At 33.5% G+C, this 21172-nt stretch overlaps 1 protein-coding gene across 1 annotated transcript in view; it reads right to left on the bottom strand.

Moving 5' to 3' along the window:
* Positions 1-7241: 7241 nt before the first annotated feature.
* The window catches only part of LOC137642974 (uncharacterized), an 86904-nt gene continuing 72973 nt past the window's right edge, over positions 7242-21172 (bottom strand). The window contains exons 4-8 of the mRNA XM_068375833.1: positions 19107-19266; positions 11272-11401; positions 8731-8906; positions 7704-7727; positions 7242-7312 (exon numbers count right to left, since the gene is read on the bottom strand). Coding sequence (XP_068231934.1) covers positions 7242-7312; positions 7704-7727; positions 8731-8906; positions 11272-11401; positions 19107-19266 — 561 coding nt within the window. The remainder of the gene's footprint in view (positions 7313-7703; positions 7728-8730; positions 8907-11271; positions 11402-19106; positions 19267-21172) is intronic.

Raw genomic sequence — 21172 nt, 5'->3', positions numbered from 1 at the left:
CCCGATGTTGTAGATTACATTAATACAGGTAATTTTTCCCCTTATTAAAAGAAGAGTGTATAGACTTTAGAAAAATCAAAATCTTTGATCCAGGATATGACTCAAGAAATGTTGGAAAGAGTTGTAAAAGGAAGAACTAATGCTTCTTGGCTAAGTCCTATAGTTTTGGTCTCAAAACCGGGAGGAGGTAAGCTATTTTATGTTGATTTCTGTTAAATTAATAAAGTGACTGAGATGACATATATCCACTTCCAAAAATTGCGGAACATTTAGATTTTGTTCTGGAGCAAAATTCTATACTAATCTTTATATTAAAAATGCGTATTGGCACATTCCAATAAGAGAAAGTGATCAGAGATAAGACAAGTCTTAGTGATGGTACTAGTCTGCTCACATTCAAAAGAATGCTATTTGGATTAGTGTCTGGCCCTAGTGCTTTCAGAGAACTATAAATAGAATTTTAGATCCTATTCTACATAAACATACAAGAGTTTATTTACAAGATGTGATTAAGTGAAGCTAATGTAAAACTCTCAATCAAGAAATGTTTTTTTGTTAAAGAAAATATCAAATTCTTAGGTCATGTGTCTACGGATGATATTCGCCCAAATCCTGAAAGTGTTAAAACTATTTTTGATATGAAATGTCCTAAAACTCTGAAACAAACCCGTAGATTTTTATGAATGGTAGGATTCTACAGGAATCTTTTTTATAATTTTGCTAATCTCGCTATGCCATTAACAGAACTAACTAAGGATGTCAAGTTTAAATGGTCTGAGAACAGTAATAAGTCTTTAGATGACCTTAAGATGGCTCTTGTTAAAAGTCCTGCTTTGGCTTCCCCAAACTTACAGCTTCCCTATGAGCTTCACACAGATGCGAGTGGATTGGCGGTTGGTAGCGTACTGTACCAATTGCATGGTGATTCTTTGCATTATATTGCAAATTTTAATCTCAAACTGAAGGGCGCAAAGTTAAGATATTCGGCCATGGGCAAAGAAGCTTCGGCTGTAATTTAAGTGTACGAAAATTTTGCCATTCTTGTGGATTACTAAATTAGAAATTTTGACTGGTCATAGAGCTTTTTGGGCACTATTCATTAAAAAGTCTAAATCATCAAGAATTTCTAGGTGGAGTTATGAAATGAGAAAATTCTTGTAGTATAATTTATAAAGCAGGGAAATATCATTATGTACCAGATGCCTTATCTAGACATGTATTTCCAGATTGTGAGAATATTTATTCCAGAGATGATCTCAAGTTGCTTGAAGGTTTTAATGCAGAGGAGATGTGACACCTAGCAGTTGAAGAAAAAAATTGGAGTGAGAGAGATGGTATGTTTTTTAGAAGGTTGTAAATTACTAGGTGAGTAACCCTCAAGATAATTTTTTAAAAATTTCCAAATGTTTGAAAAATGTACTATACTGTACAAAAACTGGAGAAGATGGTTCTCTTATCTTGAGAGTAGTGATCCTAAATCACCTTTGTAAATATGCTCTAGCTGTGGCCCATAATGTTATAAAATCAGGTCATCCAGGACCTCGTAGAAGATTTGCAAAGGTAGTACACTTATTTTACTGGCCTTCAATGTTGAAAGATTGCTATGATTATGTAGTCCTGTAAGTTCTGTCAGGAAAGAAAAGGTACTAAAGGTCTTCAGTCTGAACTTCAAAACTTGCCTGGAGTATCTTTGCCATTGCAAAGAGTATCTTTAGACTTAACAGATTTTCATGGAAGTAATGCTGGTCATAGATATGTTCTAACTATAATTGATGCTTATATCAGATTCGTTATATCTTATCCCTTAAGGAATAAATTTGCAAGTACTGCAACTAGAGCTATGCTTAGGGATTTTTTAATATTTGGAGCACCTAATCTGTTTTACTCAGAGGGGGTGAATTTACTTTTAGCCTTTTTAGAGATGCTTGTGCAGACTTGCGTATTAAAACTGTTATGACCTTGCCATATTGCCCACAAAGCAATGTGATTACTGAAAGAATTCATGGCCCATTGAAGACTACTCTCGCAATAATGTGCAGAGATAACCCCTAAACTTGGCCTAATTTATTAGACTGTTCAGTACAGTCTAAACACTTCTGTCCATTCAACTGTAAATACTACACAATTTATGACCTCTTATTCTAGAACTATCAGAAGAAAGATGGGAGTAACAAGGCCTAACTTTACAGTATGAATATGGAGAGTCAGAGGGGAAAAATTCTCTGAAAATTGCTCATAATGTGATGAAGGAATCTTAAAAAAAAAAAAAAAAAAATATATGGTTCAATATAAATTCAAGTTAGTAACTTGGTAAAAGTTTCAGTAGAGTCCACTTTACCTGGCACTAGTAGAAACCTCAATTTAATAGATATTGGAGAGGACCATTTGAAATTTTAAAGAAAATTGTGAATGTTACTTATAAACTAATCGATCCTTTAAATCCAGAGAATGTTTTAGGGAGACATGCAAGGAAATTGAAAACTTTTATTCAGAGGCTGAAATGGAGGACTGAACCTGATCAAATCTCTGATTTTTTCCTGATATTAGTTATGATGATGATACTGATAGTTTTCATTTGTTCCTGCATATAATCTAAGACCTAGAAATTAATTTTACTAACCTTATGTTCGTGGGCCATGTTTTAGTGTATTTAGTTTAGTTTTTGTTTTAGTTATGTTAGAGATTTGTGAAGGAGTGTTGAAGTTACCTTTAACTCGCCTGTAGACCCATCGCTGCCATACAAAATCTTAGCCGAGGTTGATTATGGGGGAATCTGAGGTTGATAGGGCGTATGGTAATTTATAATTTAGGTCACCGCAATACTATTTGTTTTCCTTCCACAAAATCGCCTTAAACTTGTGTAATTTAGACTACAGCATATGCTGTATGCGACACCCTGGGGCACTCAAATGTATCATTTCCTGTAGTTCCCCCCCCCCCCCCCCCATGAGTGATATCTTGAAGTAAATTAATGTCTATTCAGTCAGATTATTCTCTTTGTTAGGGAATATTTATTTCTTAATGAACCATTAGTATATGTATGTAGATTTTTTTTTTAAATCTGATAATAATTATATAAATTTGAATTATTATTTTGCGTGTCTGTATATTTCCAAATTTTGTATTGTTGTGGTTTTGGGGCAAACGGCTTTCCCCAAGGGCGGAGGCTTTATCAGCGTAAATTCCCTTCAATTATTTTTTAATCCTGCCTTTTCCCAAAACCACGGCAAACCACCTAAGAAGACCTGTGGTCCAGCTCGATGGTTGATTGAGGTCTTAGGTGGGCAGTTATGAAAAGTTTTTTTTTTTTTTTTTTTTTTTTTCTACCACGGCAGAAACTAAGAACAGATTACTTTAGCCCATACTTGGAAAAGCACCTCTCTCACCTGGAGGACTCAAGATATCTCGGACGGATTTCATTGTGGACTTTTAGAACGAAGTGAAGCAAATGGTACATTGTATTTAATTTTGTTGTTATATCTTTTGCATGAACAATCAGTGAACTGGACCATGGATCTTTCATTGTATATTGTATATTGCATGCTACTTGATTACAATTTTGAAGGGTAATTAGACACTAGATGCACGTCAGGTGAAAATAAATTTAAGAAAACTGTTTATACACCGACAATTATGCTTATCTATATCCTTCTGAATACTTGCAGGACTTCATCTTCTAGATGTGGTCTCACTAGTATGTGTGCAGCTGTCGTACTATGTCTTTATTTCTCTATTAGAATAGTTTCTTTGTGTGACTTATTAGCTTCTGTGCTTTCTTTTAAACTTTTATGCTGATAATAATGCTGAGATCTTCATCGTGGTCTACACTTTCTATTTCATTACCCAGCAGTGATTAATCTATTTATGGATTACAACTTGTATATCTATTTGCATAACTTTGCATTTCCCACACTTGAAAGGTTTTGGCCGTTTGGGGGATAATTTTTAGGACCATTCTTCCAAATAAGATCCTCTCTTAAGGCTTCTGATTTCGTAGTGTTTATGTCTAGTTTAGTATTGTCAGCAATTTTGTCAATTCTACTAGTTAATCCTAAATCTGTCGTTAATGTAAATCTCAAATAGTAATTGGCAAAGGACGTATCCTTGAGGTATTCCACAAGTAACAGCTGCCCACTCTGACGCTTCTCCGTTGATTACAAACCTCTATAATGTTTCCTATTTGTCAGTAAATATTCGATCTATTCAGTTGGCTCATCAATAATGAGTAGTGCTCTAATTCTATCAATTAATTTGTTAGTGATAGACTTTGATAATGACCTCTTGAAAGTCTAGATATATGATTTATATTGTCCTGCTTTTGTCATTGATGTTGAATATGTGGAAAAAATCCCACAAATTTGTCACACAGGATTTTGTCTAAATATATGTTGGCTGTCTATCAGCAGATTATTATTATTTTTTTTTTTTGTATGTTCTACTATTGAATCTACTATAATTGATTAAAATATTTTACAAGGCACTGAAGTTAGACACACACGTCTGTAATTGACAGGTTTTTCTTTTGGTCCCTTGTAAATTGGAAGAACAATTGTCTTATTACCACTCATGTGGTGCCTTTCTTTTGTTGGCTGTCTTTTGGAACATTTTGTAAAAGTGTTGGGTTATCTCTTCTTCAATTTCCATAATCTCTCTTGGATGAATCTTATCTTGACCTGGTGCCTTAGACTTTTTGAGACCTTTTATTTTCTTTTTTAATTTATACATCTTCCATTGTAAATTTGATTCATTTTAGAGGTTTTGACCCTTCATATTTGATAGCTGGTACGGGGAGGGTTGTTAATTCGTCCTTGGTGATTAAGGTGGCGAAATATGTACAGTGTACTCGTCCGCTCAGATTTTTCTGAGCCATTTGTTATAAGATTACCCTCTGAGTATCCTATTGGGCTAATGTTGTTTTAATTGGTTTCCTACTTTTTACAAATGCAAAAAAAAATCTTTTGGGTTTTCTTTATTAGCTGAAGACACTTTTCTCTTAATTGATCTGGCATTTCTAACTGTTTCATCTACATTTCTATTTAGCTTTTTTATTCTGAAATTTCACAATTCCCTGTCTCTAATTCTTATTGCATTGGACATCTCTCTGTTGAACCATTTTGGCTGTGAAGTTCCATTTGAAGAAATATTTCTGTGGTATATATTATCATTTTTTATCAGCACAATATCTGGTATACTATTTCCTTTAGTTAATTTATCGAACAGAAAGTAAGAGAGGATCGTGGAAGAGCAAAGAACACTTTCGCAGTTCGATCAAGTCTCTGTTACTGAAGCTCATTTTGATGCTGTTGATCAGCCCTCGAAAATACAGTTTCATACGAATGGAAATTTTTTTATATTTCACCCTTTTCTATAAAGATAACATTTATTGCATAGAAGCGAATGCAAGATAACAAAATAACTTCAGGTTTTTTCCTTTCCTTTGAAAGGATTGAACCATTTTCCTGACAGGGGGATGGACGCATCTTGAGAACTCTTTATACCTCTATAAATTCTAAGGCACTGTTAAGGTACAGTATATACAGCATCTTAGAAGAAGTACAGATCTCGGCTTTGATAGTGAGTAAGGAATAAGATTTACATAGTCGTTGAAGGTTTTCTTTAAGATATTAATGCTTTATCAGTTTTAGCTCCCTCTTTTTCTTGTCTCAAGATTACTATTTTCATCTTCACAAATATGACCTAATTTTATCTAAAAAGGAGAGAGAGAGAGAGAGAGAGAGAGAGAGAGAGAGAGAGAGAGAGAGAGAGAGAGAGAGAGAGAGAGAGAGAGAGAGAGAGAGAGATACAATCTGATTTAGCGAATTCTCTTTTCCAATGATCAATTGAGAAACTTTCAAGCAACTTCTGATCATAGTAAACTTTTCTCCCTGGACATCGAAACAAAACCTTTTTCCTTTTTTCTCTTCAATATCTGTGCAAAACATGAACTCCCACATTGACAAATGACCATAAATTTATCAATATAGTAATTTTATTTATGTACTTGGTGATGACTCAAAGCTACGGTTCATATGTTATTGACTTAAAACAAAATATATTTCCGATTACTTTATGTAGGAAGTAGGGCCAAAATAAATACCTTAGTTTAGGTGTATTATATAAGAATAAGATTGGATTTTAATAAAACTCTTAACTCAAACTAAACTGAGAAGAAGTGTCGTAAGGGAGAAAGAAATGAAACACTCATAATAAAGGTTGCAAATGCCTTTTCGTTCTCAAAATCCTCTTCATACCAAAGAAGTAAAGGACTTAAACTCTGAAGGTCATTTTTATCCTTGATATAAATACTATAAAATGTTTGTTTATCACAAAGTTCAGTGTCAAGCTGTTGTCCACCTGTGTGGTATTCTAATTTTCAGTTTCTTCTTTTGAACGTCCAATTGAGGAAATCCTTCAATAATGAAAAGGCTATTTCAAAAATCCTTTATTTAGTTGACATGTGATACATCGAAATGATAACAACAAATGGCAGACATTTCTCAACACATGAAAAACCTTTTCTTTGCCACCCTGTCAACAGGACACAAAAATACTTTTCGGTGGCAGGGACGATCTTTCCTTCTAATGACGCTAATATATTCTTTTTAATTTGTGGAACAGTAATTTTTTTTTCGTTATCTAACTCCCGTGAAAGAAACATCTATGAAATGAAAGGCCGGTGAAAAGCACTAATCTCTACAAAGACATCATTGTGAAGGTCAAGTGTGACGTTGCTATTTCAGATAGATTTTCTATACATTCATAAACATCTCTACAATAAAACATACTTTGGAATCAACAAATTATTCACACTTAATGTTCCTTTTCAATATAACTTTCTAATGATAACAAAATAAATCTCTAGATCTCAGCTATTCGTTTTGGATACAATGTTTGGGCTCATTCAGTGACTTCCTATGATGATAGATAATGAACCAATGAGAATTGTGAAGCGACCTAATTACTATTTGAAACTACTGACAAATGCAATAAAGAGCGAGAGTGATAATCTGATAGAGCTTTTTTAATTGAGAGTCGAAGTTAGAAATGGATAATTGTCTTTGCTTTTGGGTATAATAAGGACTCCATAATGTTGAATGGTAAAGCAATACATTTAGCTTCTAAGACCTAATGATTAGAGGCGTTACAACGGCTCGCATCAGTTGGGAAGCGATAGATAAAGAAAGGAAAGAGGAGAAAATGGATGAACTTCTTCTTGAATGGAGATGATGAAGATGTGGCCTTCAGTGCAAATACAACAAAGACAGCAGGAAGAGCAAGAACGTCGTGTCTGAGACTTCTTTGGCTACGCTCCCTGTAAAGAAGAGGAGTCGTATATGAGTAATGGTCATTTAAATAAAGGTCACTAGACCATAGAGTCAAACTAGATCTAAAGTAAAAAAAAAAATTCCTGCAGGAAGTTGAAGACTATAATTATAAAATCAATTATAAAATTTTATCGTAAAAGGATTAAATATGTCTTTAAGAAGTAATTATGAATGAAAATAACAGTTTATTTTACTATTACATCTCTACTCTTAATCTAATCAGTATTATATTCAATGAATCCCATTCAAGACAATAAAAACTTAGTATTACACAAAGTAAACATTATTTGTTACATTATGTGGAACTTTGAAATCTATAGTCAGCTGTCAAGTCAATTTGAGCCAAATTCTCCAATGGCTCCTTTTTTCCTTACTTACCAACTGCTTCAAACGCATCATATCCTGAAACAAAAAGAAGAAAGGTTTTAGGATTACAAAGAAAGACAAATATTTTCGTGGAAAATATTAATTAGCTTGCCGGAGTCCAAAAAAAAAGAGTAATTTTATTAGAATTCTTTCATTGATTTTTTTTTTATTCGTTGAAATATTTTTTTTCATAAGAATGAAATACAGGATATTTTTATAATGTTCATAAAGAATTCAGACTTAAAGTTATGTGAGTCATTAATGGGGGATAAAAACTCTAATAAATCACTTTTCAATGTAATGAGATAAAAATGCCGAAGGTGGCAATGAAAGCCCAAACAGACTTATCACAATCTCTTCTCTTCTACTCTACTCAACTTTTTATCTTTCTATCGCAGACATCTTATTAATAGCCTTCTCTCTCTAATGATGCCAGTTTTTTTTTTCTTTTTTTTTTTTTTTTTTTTTTTTTTTTTTTTTTTTTTTTTTTTTTTGCTATCCAAATCAGGCGACCGAAAGCAAGGACAGATTTGAGGAACTTATACACAAGGATAATTATGAGATTTACCTGCCTTTTTCCTTATGCAAAGTTATTTTTTTTTGCTAAATTCAATTATGAATTCAGTTGGAAACTCGGCTAAACTCTGTTCCAATTTTAGAAAATAATAGAAAGAAATAACGAGACACCATTAAGTAAAATGAGAAAACTTAATTCTGGTAATGTTAGGCTACTACACAATAACATGTGTCAAAATTGCAAGGGCATTGAATCATTGTGCCTGACTGTGCAAAGTTATTCTTTTACTTCATGAGAATCGGGAGCATTCGTGAATATAATCACGAGCATCATTAGCATAAATTCTTTAGATTTCTCTTCATCTCTTTTCTTGAATAACATACGCGATTTCATCTTGGATATACCCATTATTATTTCGATTGGAACTAAGCCAACCACCACTCTCTCTCTCTCTCTCTCTCTCTCTCTCTCTCTCTCTCTCTCTCTCTCTCTCTCTCTCTCTCTCTCTCTCTCTCTCCTTACCAGGAAAATAAATGATGTTCCGCCGGACCTGATACTCAGTCTCTGGGATGGACAGGACGCACTCGAATATAGTTTCCTGTTGCTTCAAGACACGATCCTTCATTTGTGCTTGTAGGTAGACGCTGAAACCATCCTCGGCTTCTATGACTTCCTCGTGAGCCTCTTTCACCAGAGACCTTCGAAAAAGCAAGAAAAGGACAAACAAGTTAGCCATATTTGGTTAGGAAAAATAAAGATTAAAATAAAGTACCCATAAAGTATTTCCAGATGCCCTTGCTATTATAAAAATAAATGTTGTATGAACATTTACCTATCGAAGCTTACACCTATGTTTGCTACGATATTCTATTTTAAAAAGATCAAATTGTCAAAATTCAACTGTGATTTTTATATTCCGTATTCTATAAGATACACTAAGGTGGTCAACCAGCCTTTGTTGGACTACTGTTAATTCAGGTTGTGAAAGTTATTGTTGTTGTTGAAGAGACAGATTGAGTAGTTTATAACCTATTATATGTTTAATAAACAAATATTCTTTACCTATGATCTGTAAATATGATAAGAGCATATGATCACTCACGATTACTGGGGTATGTGGGTATGATTTTGTTGGAGAACGCAAGATGGATAACGCAAGGCTGCATGAGGGGAAAGCATTGTGGATTTAATAATGGCTGGGGCTGTGCAGCGAGTGGATACGGTATTAGTTACAAATTTGATGACTAGAGAAATAGTTTCATGTGTTAACATTACCAATGTTATTTGACATATGCATTGAACGGTGAGAGAAGATGTAAATCTGAGTGTGAGAAAAAATGGGTTTTGAATAGGTGCAATGATGGGTGGCTGCAAATGATATAGCATTAATAGGTGATGATTAAGAAAAAAATTGTAAAATTGGTAAAAGAGCTTGTAGAACAAAGACGACAGTGAATATTAGCTAGAGTTAAGCCCCGAGGAAAAAATGGAAACAGAACAGGAAGCAGTGAATATTAGTATGGAAGACATATGAGGGACGCCAATTATTTTGGAGATAATACAGTCACATAAAAGTGAAAAGGTGAAAGTAAAGATCTGGAAAGAAGGAAGAACATCTCAGGGAGCTAAGGTTGTGTTGTATTCATGGACTGTTGAGGCAACTATATTTTATTGAAGCACAGTCAGAAAATTGAAAGCAAACAAGGGGAAATTATGGAGGATCTTTATATTGGTTTATAAGTTTTACAAATAAAAGTATCAAATGGGGCAAGAAAAAAGTGATTTGATGCGACAGAGATTAGGTGGAATGGTTACATGAAGGGATAAATAAATAAAACATTTGAGGGAGTTGGGAAATCTGAAGAAACTGGAAGATTAAAGAGTGGGCGAAAGGGAAGAAGTGTTTACTACAAGGAGTGAAAGACCCTGGAATATCATAGTCTTAGAAATTAGACTACATGCAAGAGACTTTGTAAGGGGGTTTATGATAGGGAGCTTGCAAAGCCCCCTGAGTTAGTTGTTAAAAGATAAAGTGTCTGATGCAGTGGAAGATTTCGTAATTGGGTTTCATCTTTAATTCAGTAATTAAAACGTGGCTATGGCGTCAGTTGCATCTTCTTTCTTAAACCACGCAAGTCAATAAAAAAGCTTATTCTTTAAAAAGAAAAGTATTTAATCAGAGGATCCTGCAAGTTTTAACTTATGCATCAGAAACTTGTTACAACGCAAAGAGCTATGGAAAGAATAATGACAGTAAGAAACAGAAAAAGGGCGACATGATACGAGACCAAACTAAATTAGTGGATATTCTTAAAACTTGTAAAAAAAAAAAAAAAAAAAAAAAAATAATGAATGGACATGGGTCGTATAATGAGAATGACATATACAGATGGACATTAAGAATACCTCAATGGGGTCATAGAAATTGTAAAGATGCAGGGGAATGGAGGGACGACAATGGATTGATACTAGAAAAATTTATGGGTGTGGATTAGCATAGAAAAACCATAAACAGACAAGTGAAAGGACATGTCTGAGGCCTTTGTTCTGCAGTGTACTAGAATTAGATGATTAATATATATATATATATATATATATATATATATATATATATATATATATATATATATATATATATATATATATGATAAATTTTTGCACATTTAAACGTGTTTCTTTCATATTTCAAATAAGCCATATATATTAATACATTAAAGTCTGGATTCTCTTATATATACTGTATATACATATACACATATATATATACATATATATATATATATATATATATATATATATATATATATATATATATATATATATATATATATATATATATATATATATATATATATATATATACATGTACATATATATATATATATATATATATATATATATATATATATATATATATATATATATATATATATATATATATGTGTGTGTGTGTGTGTGTGTATATATATAGATAGATAGATAGATAGATGAAAAAATGTTGGTCTGCACGTGGTTACGTACCCTTGAACGCCATATAAATTACTTTCAATTATTAATACTCACCTTGACTGTTTAGTTGCGCCCTCGTATAACCTGAGCAGAGGTTTCGGGTACATTCCATGAGCATCGCAAGTGACGTTGACGGTGGAGGGAGTTGTCTTGTGGTATGACACGTTCATACTGGTTGCTAGTGCTGTTGGGGGAAGAAAAAAAAAAGGAAAATTCAGGAATATGAAGAATCCAAGTTTGAGATTTTAGCAAATAGAAAATGATAAAGACTATGGAAATCATGTGGCTTCAATGACTTGTATATTTCCTAGTAATCTCTTTTCGAACGTCGGAAGAAGGCTATGGTTTTACAGGTATAGGTGTGTTAACCTATTCTTGAAGGGTCACGAGACCAAATCATCGGATCTTGATGGAAATTGATGAGACCATTGAAAAAGTGTCTCCCTAGAGATGAGTAACTTCAGATGAATAATGGATATCGATTAAAAACTGGTTAAAAAAAAAATATGCGTTTTTAAGATTTTGAGCATGTTTATATATCATTAAAAGCTTCACACAATTACCAATAATTTGAACTCAATAACTATGAGATAAATATAATCATACCCCCCACATCAATGTTATTGAATGTACATGTCTCTGTGCATCAGATAAAATATTGTAAAAAAATTGCAAGCTGTTTTGTGTTGTTATCTGGCGGATAATGATAAAAGTTCAACATTTTGTCGTCTTGGAAATCATCTGACGTAATTTGGAGCATTGAAATATTTCGAAGAATTAGTGCTTGGTAATCCGATATATAAACATGTTGTTGATGTTATATGACTGAGAGATGTCATCGATGCAAATAGTATAGGCTGAATGACTCCTTCTTCGATGTTTAAAATTATGTGCAATGTTCAAGGTTCTGACTTCAGTTATTACTAAGCACATTTTTTTCTTCCTAGTGTCTTTTTGTAAGTAATTTCCCCTTCAAATGAGTCCCATTCAGCTTGTTTGGATTTTAGATAGGGTGTCCTTGCAATTTGAGACCCTTTTTTTCTTAGGGATTTCTTTCTCCGAATCTTTTGTCATTTTCGAAAACCGTTTTTCCTTATTACAGCTTTTTCCTTTACTCTAGGTTTTTCTTTCATGCATTCACTTAACTTCTTTGAAGATACCTTTTTCTCTCAATCAGTTTTCTCTAGAATATTTGGAAGCTAAAAATGTATTCCCTTTTCTGAATCTTTCTTTCTTAACAAATTTTTTTCTTCCTCTAAGATGTGAGCTGCTTTTAATTAACTATGTTGCCACTCTTCCTTTCTTGTTCCTGCTACAATTATTCTTTGAGCTGTAGTAAAAAAAACATCATACTTTTCTCCTTTTCTTCTTATTTCTCTTTCTTTTCCTTCGTCACCTCATAATCTCTATTCTTCTTCATCTTCTTAAAACACTTTCCATGACTCGAGACCCTTTGTGTCTTTTACTCTCTTTTGCTTCTTTATTCTTATCGAAACAGCCGAGCAATTTCCTTTCTCTTCAAGACACCTTTTACATTTATTGCCTTTTGATAAGAGCTTCCGAAGATGCGAATAATAATAACATTGGAGTTCCAGGAACTTTGCAAGGAATACTTTGCCTTTTACAAGAGGGCCTCGAATGTAATCATGGGCCTCGTGTTTCTTGACCTTTTGAGAGATGCGAGGTTTCTGTATTTCTTTAATGTTACGATTTTTCTAATTAAATGTGATTTTCTTATTTTACCTTTCCAACAAGTGAAAGATTACAAATATAATTGATTCGTAACTTGTTTATTTCATCTTCCAATTAAAAAAAAAATCAAATCTATTCCCATATTTATTTTGTTTCAAAGATAATGTGTACCTTTTACCAAATTTTATGTAAAGTTTTTTTTTTCTAACAAAACTCTGTTTTTTCCTTATTGCCTTTTGGAAATTGAATGAGAATAATAAGTAGGTGTCTCTCTAGAGATGAATAACTTTAGATGGATAGTGGAAATCGATTAAAGTCTGAAGATTTTCCACCATAAAAATTATCCCTTTTGGAATTTTGAGTAAGTCTTTATACATCGTTAAAATCTTCACGTAACTCTCACAGATGTAAACCCATTTTTTTATGAGATGAATATAATCTTACTTCCAACATGAATGTCTACACCCGTACATGTGTCTGAATGTGCATGTCTTTGTGCAGCAGTTAAAATATCGCGAAAATACTCCAGCTTTTCACCTCCGCCAGGATGTACGCGATCGAGTCGGTTTATTGATTTGTCTGTGTCTGTGCATAAGATTGCGTCAAAACCACTATGAATTTTGACGATATTTCCACCACAGAAAATCTTAGGACATGCACGATCCCATAAATATTGGAGACGATCCGGATCCTGATTCTAGATACAGATTTAAAGATAACGTCAAAACTACTGGACGGATTTTGTGGAAATTTTACCCACATATAGATTTTAGGTCATGGACGGCCCCATTAAATTTTGGCCATGATTCGGATTCTAGATCCAGATTTGCATTTTTCGCCATTTTACAGATAACGTCTTAACTACTCAACGGATTTTGTCAAAATATTCCCCACAGATAGATCTCAGGTCATGGACGTCCCCATTAAATTTGGGAGATGATCAGGATCCGGATCCAGATTTTAGATCCGGACTTACATTTTTCGCCCTTTTTAAAGATAACATCTAAAACTTGACGGATTTTGCTGAAATTTTCATCACAAATAGATCATAGGTTATGGATCCATTAAATTTTGGAGATGATCTGGATCTGGAGCCGGATTCTAGATCCGGACTTACATGTTTCACCCTTTTTAAAGATAACGTCTAAAACCTGACGGATATTGATGAAATTTTCACCACAGATACTTCATAGGTTATGGACGCATTAAATTTTGGAGATGATCTGGATCCGGATACGGATTCTAGATCTGGGCTTACATTTTTTGCCCTTTTTAAAGATAACGTCTAAAACTTGGCGGACTTTGATGAAATTTTCCCCACAATTAGATCATTGGTTATAGATCCATTAAATCTTGAGGATAATCTGGATCTGGATCCAGATTCTAGATTTGGACTTACATTTTTCGACATTTTTATAGATAATGTCTATAACTTGACGGATTTTGATGCAATTTTCCCCACAGATAGATCATAGGTTATGGACCTATTAAATTTTGGAGATGATCCGGATATGGATCCGGATTCCAGTTCCATATTTGCATTTTTCACCATTTCAAAGATAACGTCAAAACAAACAGAGTAGTTACTCTTGTTAGTATTGTTATCTGGCGTATAAAACTTTAGCATTTTGTCCTCATGGAAATCATTATACCTAATATGAAGCATGGGAAGTTTTTGAGGAATCCAACGCTTTGTAATTGGATATATGAAAAATATTATCGATGTTATATGTTTGAGAGATGTTATTAATGCAAATTAGTATAGCCTGTATGACTCTTACTTTGAATGATGAAAATAAATGAAATGTTCAAGGTTTTGACTTTTATTAATTTTAAGGAACACTTTTCCTTCCCTATTGTCTTTATTTAAGTATCTTTTTGCCTTCAAATGAATCCCCTTTTGCTTGTTTGGTTTCAAATAAGGTGTTTTCGCCATTTGAGATATTTTTCTTTTTAAAAATTTCTTTCTCCGAATGTTTCGTAGGTAATTTTCGAAAACGGGTTTTTCTTTCTTTGATACATCCATTTTAGTTTTTTGAGAATATGTTTTCCCTAAAATATTTGGGAGAAATTTTTTATTTTTTTTTTTCTGAATATTTCTTTCTGAACTTATGTTTTTGTTCTTCTCAGATGTGAGCTGCTTTTATTTAACTACGTTACTACTTTTCCTTCTTTATTCCTGCTATGAACAATCCTCTTGAGCTGTAGTGAAAAGTCTGCACACTTCTTTCATTTTCCTCTTAATTCTTTTTGTCTTCCTTGGTAACCTCCTAATCTCTATTCTTCTTCTTCTTCTTCTTCTTCTTCTTTTTCTTCTTCTTCTTCTTAAAACACTTCCACGACTCGAGAACCTTTGTGTCTTTTACTCTTTTTTGCTTCTTTCTTCTTATCGAAACATTAGAGCAATTTCATTTTTCTTCAAGAGACCTTTTACATTTATTGCCTTTTGTTAAGAGCTTCCGAGGATGCGATTAATAATAACATTGGAGTTCCATTAACTTTGCAAGGAATACTTCGCCTTTTACAAAAGGACCTAGAATGTAGTCATGGGCCTCGTTTTTCTCGACCTTTTGAGAGATGGGAGGGTTCTGTATTTCATTGATGTTATGATTTGTCTGATCAAATGTCATTCTTTCTTATTTTACCTTTCCAACAAGTGAAAGATTACAAATACAGTTGAATCGTGACCTGTTTGTTTCATCTTTCATTTAAAAGATTCAACTAAAATCTCATATTGTTTCAGATGTTACGTCTTAATTTTTACCTAATTGTAAGTAGACCTTTTTTTTTCTAACGAAACTTTGCCTTTTACTATTGCCTATTGGGGAATCCAGTGACGTTTTCCTTTCATTTGATGACATTTCATTCGAATGAGATTCTTCCTCCGAATGAGTCCTATAATTCAGCTATTCTTCATTCAAAATAGTGACTTTTCTTCTTTAGAGTGAAATTCCACAGACTGAACCACTAGATTAGAAAGGTAATTCCACAAGCTATATCCCAGCTGGAATAGTATTAAGCATTATTATGTAGAAGGGAAGACTGTTAGAATTAGCAGCATACTTAGTATTAGGTACAGGATGGAACATACTTGGAAAATCTGAATGCAAACGATGGTCAGAATTATGGAAAACCTTATGTAACATGCATACAATACTAACTAAACGATGGTGCTAGTGTTTATTATTATGATCACAGTTGAAGACCCTTCTGAAAAATAATACTCAATAGAATGCAGAATAAAGGAATTAAAACTCTTCTTCAAGATAGATTGATTACCAAAAATCTCAAAAGACTTTCTCAATAATCCAATATCCTTTTTGATTGAAACGGAAACAGAACTAGTGTGTTTCTCAAAAGTAAATTTGTAAACAAGAATCACACCTAAAATTTCAAACTAGTCGTATATTGCTAAAAAGACATTATCAATGTAAAGATCTGGATGCTGAGGGGCCACACTCTCGCTTTGAGTTTTGTTAGGGTTCAACTTCATGCCCTATAATTTACGTCATGCACTAATTTTGGCTTGCAGTCTATCAAGTGATCCATCAATCTCATATCTATACTCAGTAGATGCAATTGATGCAAATACAGTAGCATCATCTGCATATGCAACAAGATTGGTTTTCAGGCCAAACCACATATGCGTTCATAGCATGAACAGTAATAGGCTAAAAACAGTACAGTGAGGAACACTAGATAATACAGTCTTATACTCACTATGATGCCCACCAACAACTACTCTAATATTTGCAATCCATTACTTAAAAAAATTAATAATGATGCTATGAAAAAACCGACCTAGTTTCACCTGCTTCATTTTGAAAATAAGGACCTCATGATTAAAACGGTCAAAGGAATTCCTTTTTTTTTTCACTATTCATTTTTCTCTTAGTTTTCTTTGTCAACCTCTATTCCTTCACTAGAGCTGCTTTTATTCTTTTCTATCTGATTTTCTTAATTGATTCAAGGTTTAATTTTCTTAAGCTTTGTTCAATTACCTGAATGATTACACTTCCTTCCTTATCCCTGTTTTGGATATTCCTCTTTGAGGTGTAATGAAAAACAACCAGAATTTAATTATTAATATTCTTCTTCTTCTTCTTCTTCTTCTTCTTCTTCTTCTTCTTCTTCTTCTTCTTCTTCTTCTTCTTCTTCTTCATCATCATCTTTAAACCCTTTCAATGAGTCGAGATCCTTTATGTGTTTTAATCTCTTGTCCCTTTATTCTTATCAAAACAGTCGAGCAATTTCCTTTCTTTTAAAGGGAGCTTTTACATTAATTGCCATCTGTTAAGAGCTTCCCAAGATGCGAATACTAATGACATTGGAGTTCCAAGAACTTTACAAAGAATACTTCACCTTTTATAAAAGGTCCTCAAATCTAGCCATTGGCCTCGTGTTTCCTGATCTTTTGCAAAATGAGAAGGCTCAACCTTTCATTAAAGTAAGGAATAAATTCCTCGTATTTTCATATCGATTAGCTTAAAGGTAATTCTTTACTTCTAAATTTTTTTTCAATAAATGGAGTTTTCAAAATAACATCTAGTTGAGACCTGTGCAAAATTAACATGTTAGAATTAATTTTGAAATATTTTAAATGTTTTCGTTCCATTATTTCAAATACCTTAGAAATGTTTTCTCTTCATTATTCTAAATACTTTTTTTTTCCTTTTAGGATCTTGAACTAAAATTTGTTTGCCTCGTCACACTTTTGATTTGTTTACTTTGTAAAATTTGTTTGCCTCGTTATACTTTAATTTGTTTACCTCACCAATACTTTCAGGTGTTTGCCTCCTCTACTTTATTTAGTTTGACGTGCCATACTATTATTTGTTTGCCGTGCCATAGTATAATTTGTTTGCTTCGTCATACATTAATTTGTTTGCCTCGTTACACTTTAATTTGTTTGCCACGCCATACTTGAATCTGTTTGCCTTATCACAATTAGACTTTTTTGCCTCCTCACACTTTAATTCATTTGTCTCGCCATACTTTTTTGTTTGCTGTGCTATAATGATTTTTTTTTCTTTGCCTCGTTATATGTCAATCTGTTTGCCTCGCTAAACTTAAATTTGTCTGCCTCGTCATACTTTAATTTGTTTGCCTCACCATACTTGACTTTCTTTGCTTCACCATACTTAATTCTGTTTGCCTCGCTATATCTAAAACCAATGACGAAATTCCTTCAAAATAAAAGTGAGGAATGCAGAGTCTTCCTAAGTAAAGTAAGAATGGAGCAGAGTGCAATCTTGGACGTTCATCTTTATTCGTCTGCTGAGTAAGAGACAGGACATTAGGTCATCTTTCATCATTTAGTGGTCGATTCATTTACATTAGTCGGGTTTGCAATGAGCGAGAAAGAGGGAGATAGCGGGGGGAGGGGGATGCATTAATCGGCATTGCATATGAAGCGAAAAGAAAACACTTATTAAACAGCTGAAATAAATCTATGCTAATCGATGACTGATGGGACAATATGGTATAAAAATCTACTTATCTTCGGAGTGAGAAAAAGTGTAACAGATAAAAGAAGAAAAGACAATACTTTAATTGGACTTTTATTTGAACAGAATGAAAACTTTAAAAATAAACAATGTCTGGTAACGTAATGCCATTTGCCATTTATAGAACCTGTTCTCAATTGGAAAAGTAAACAACAGTTTTACTGAAAGAATAAGCTGATGAAATTATGCCCAACAAAAACTAAAAAAGGAGAGAAGTTTGAATGATAATATTTAGTTCTCTTATTAAGAATAAAGTTTTTTCCTACGGAAGTAGAAGAAAAAATAGCTACAAAAGAAAAAAAAAAAAAGAAAAAGATGGAGAAGAAAATAATCGTTTGAGGTTCAACTTCAGTGTTGGGAAAACTGGTAACTAAGATTTCCATCAGCTTAGCTCGGAAAAAAAAGAAGTCACCCTGTCCAGGCATCAAGAAGATTAGAGCTATCATTTTTCAATTACCATGGGAAAAGTGATATCCTGGTATATTTTTTTTTCTTTCTTTTTTTATGGAAGCAGCGATGCCACATCAACGTACATATAATGAGACTGGTGAGATTGGAAACGTGGCTACGCTTCCCATCATAAGCCTGACTCAACCTCTTATAGCTAGACTTTATCCATAATAAATCAAGGGCGAACAGCAAATGCAGAAAAGCCTGAAAGCGACAGTAAGGGTGGTGGAGGGTCCTTACCGTATACAATCATCCTTTTCGACTCGAACTCTTCGTCGTGGAAGGAGGAGACGCTGCAGGTGTAGAAGCCAGTGAGTTCAGTGGTCGGGTACAAGATCTCAAGGGCGCGGTGCTGGCTGTACTTGTCCTTGCTGGCCGAGTACTCCAGGTTTAGTCGACCCTGCAAGGAGGAGGAAACTCATCTAAGTAATTGCTTTAGAAATTGGCAGTGCTCATGGATGAAACTTATAAAATGTTAACAAATCTTTGAAAAACAAATTATTTCCAGTTACTTGAAAGCATAGCAGGCAGTTTTGATAAGAGAACAAATTTATACTTTTAAAGTTTAAAGTTTCTACGATTTTGTTATGGTTGGTGTGACTGTTGCAAATATTGAATGGCTTTTCCAATTTTCCTGTCAGAAGACAGAAGTCGTACTGTATCTTTCTTATCTTAATCAGCTGCAAAATTCTGGTAGTAAAACAAAAATAAAAATGTTGCATCATCATTGGTCTCGTTGGTATTTCGCTATCTGTGGGTCCCGCGGTTGAGCCACGTTCATGATGGCCGTATTTCATTTGCAAGTTATGGTAAGAGGGAGAGGGGGGAGGGGGTTACTGGAGGCATAATAGGTCAATCCTCTGAGTTATCAGCAGCTATTATCTGGTTATCCAGGGTTCTAGCTAGGGTGTATAGAGAGGCAGGGGCTGATCACTTGGATACTTGTTCAGTCTTGAGAACAATATATGACTGCTTAATGACCCGTCTCTTTCCTCAATCGCTCATGCGCGGCCTTTATATCTTTTGACTAGTTACAATCAGAAATGGTACTGTAATAATCATTCATCTTGTTATAATATTGTTCTTCAAAACTGATCGGTTCCCGAATAAACACCGAAATAAATCTCCCTATTCCTCTCCTAAGTTTATAAGGTAATTTCATGGAAGCTCTTCTAGAGACACACACACGCACGCACACACACACACACACAAGTTGAGCCGAAAATATTGAACTTTTTTTTTTCTTTAAATATTCGGCTGCGTGAATATTTCATTATTGATAATGACAATATCATTAAAAAGCTGTTCCCAAGACCCAATATTTCTCCCTCTTTTCTTTCCAGGTACAGCAAGTATTTATTCTTATCCTTTCGTTTCTTCTTTCTCTTCTTATTTTGAATAACATTTTCCAGAACTATTTTCGGTAGCAAAAGATTATACGTTAAATGACCATCAAAGATGAAAGGCAGTTTAGTGAAGAGCAGCAACGGGTTAAACACGAGCAGAGAAAGTCGAGATATCAGACAAGACCAATTAGCCATTGTTATTCGGAAGTAGGAAACTTATCTCAATCATCTTCGACTCCCTGATGTGTAATGGCATATCTAATGGGTATATTCACTAAGGGAGGAGACCTCTAAATGGAATTTGATAATGTTATTATCATTAATCTCTCTTAAACTTTAATACCTGCAATTAATACTTTAGTGGTCGACTCCTTTAATTATCGAAACTATTGTACTCATAATACTTGATATGTTTGCTGTTCAATATTAAGAATATAATAAAACGTGGATTAAAATAACCTTATTTGGAGATGTATTGATATAAAATAAAAAATTTCTTTCTTTTCTTCGCTTTAACAGATTCATAATCATCTTCCAATCCTTTGTAAGAGTTAATTTTTCATTTGTTTGCCGTTAATTAAAAAACCTTGTTTTATTTAAAACAAGAGGGAGCAAGAACGAGAAATAAACCCTAATATATATTGCGGAAGGAACAGAGGCTTCTTTATCAAATTTTGTATGAACAGGAGAACCAGTAGAAGCTCTTTTTAAATCTATTCCTGACCTCCAACTGAATCTCAACCCGGTTTCCTCTGAACTAAAAAAAATCATCTAATTCCAGTCGGACAATCTAACAACTAAAAAGAAAAAAGAAAAGAAAAAAATTGCTGACGAATATTATCTATCTATTTATCTCCTTGAAACAAATATATTCCTCTGACATACAACAATGAGAAATATTCATGTAATTAGATATTGAAAATAAATCCAAAGTTAGGCAGAGTTCAACCAATGGCAAAG

Source organism: Palaemon carinicauda, chromosome 6, assembly GCF_036898095.1.
Source record: "Palaemon carinicauda isolate YSFRI2023 chromosome 6, ASM3689809v2, whole genome shotgun sequence".
In the NCBI taxonomy this organism is placed as follows: domain Eukaryota; kingdom Metazoa; phylum Arthropoda; class Malacostraca; order Decapoda; family Palaemonidae; genus Palaemon; species Palaemon carinicauda.
Note: the sequence above shows the minus strand (reverse complement) of the source record. Positions and strands in the feature narration are given on the sequence as shown.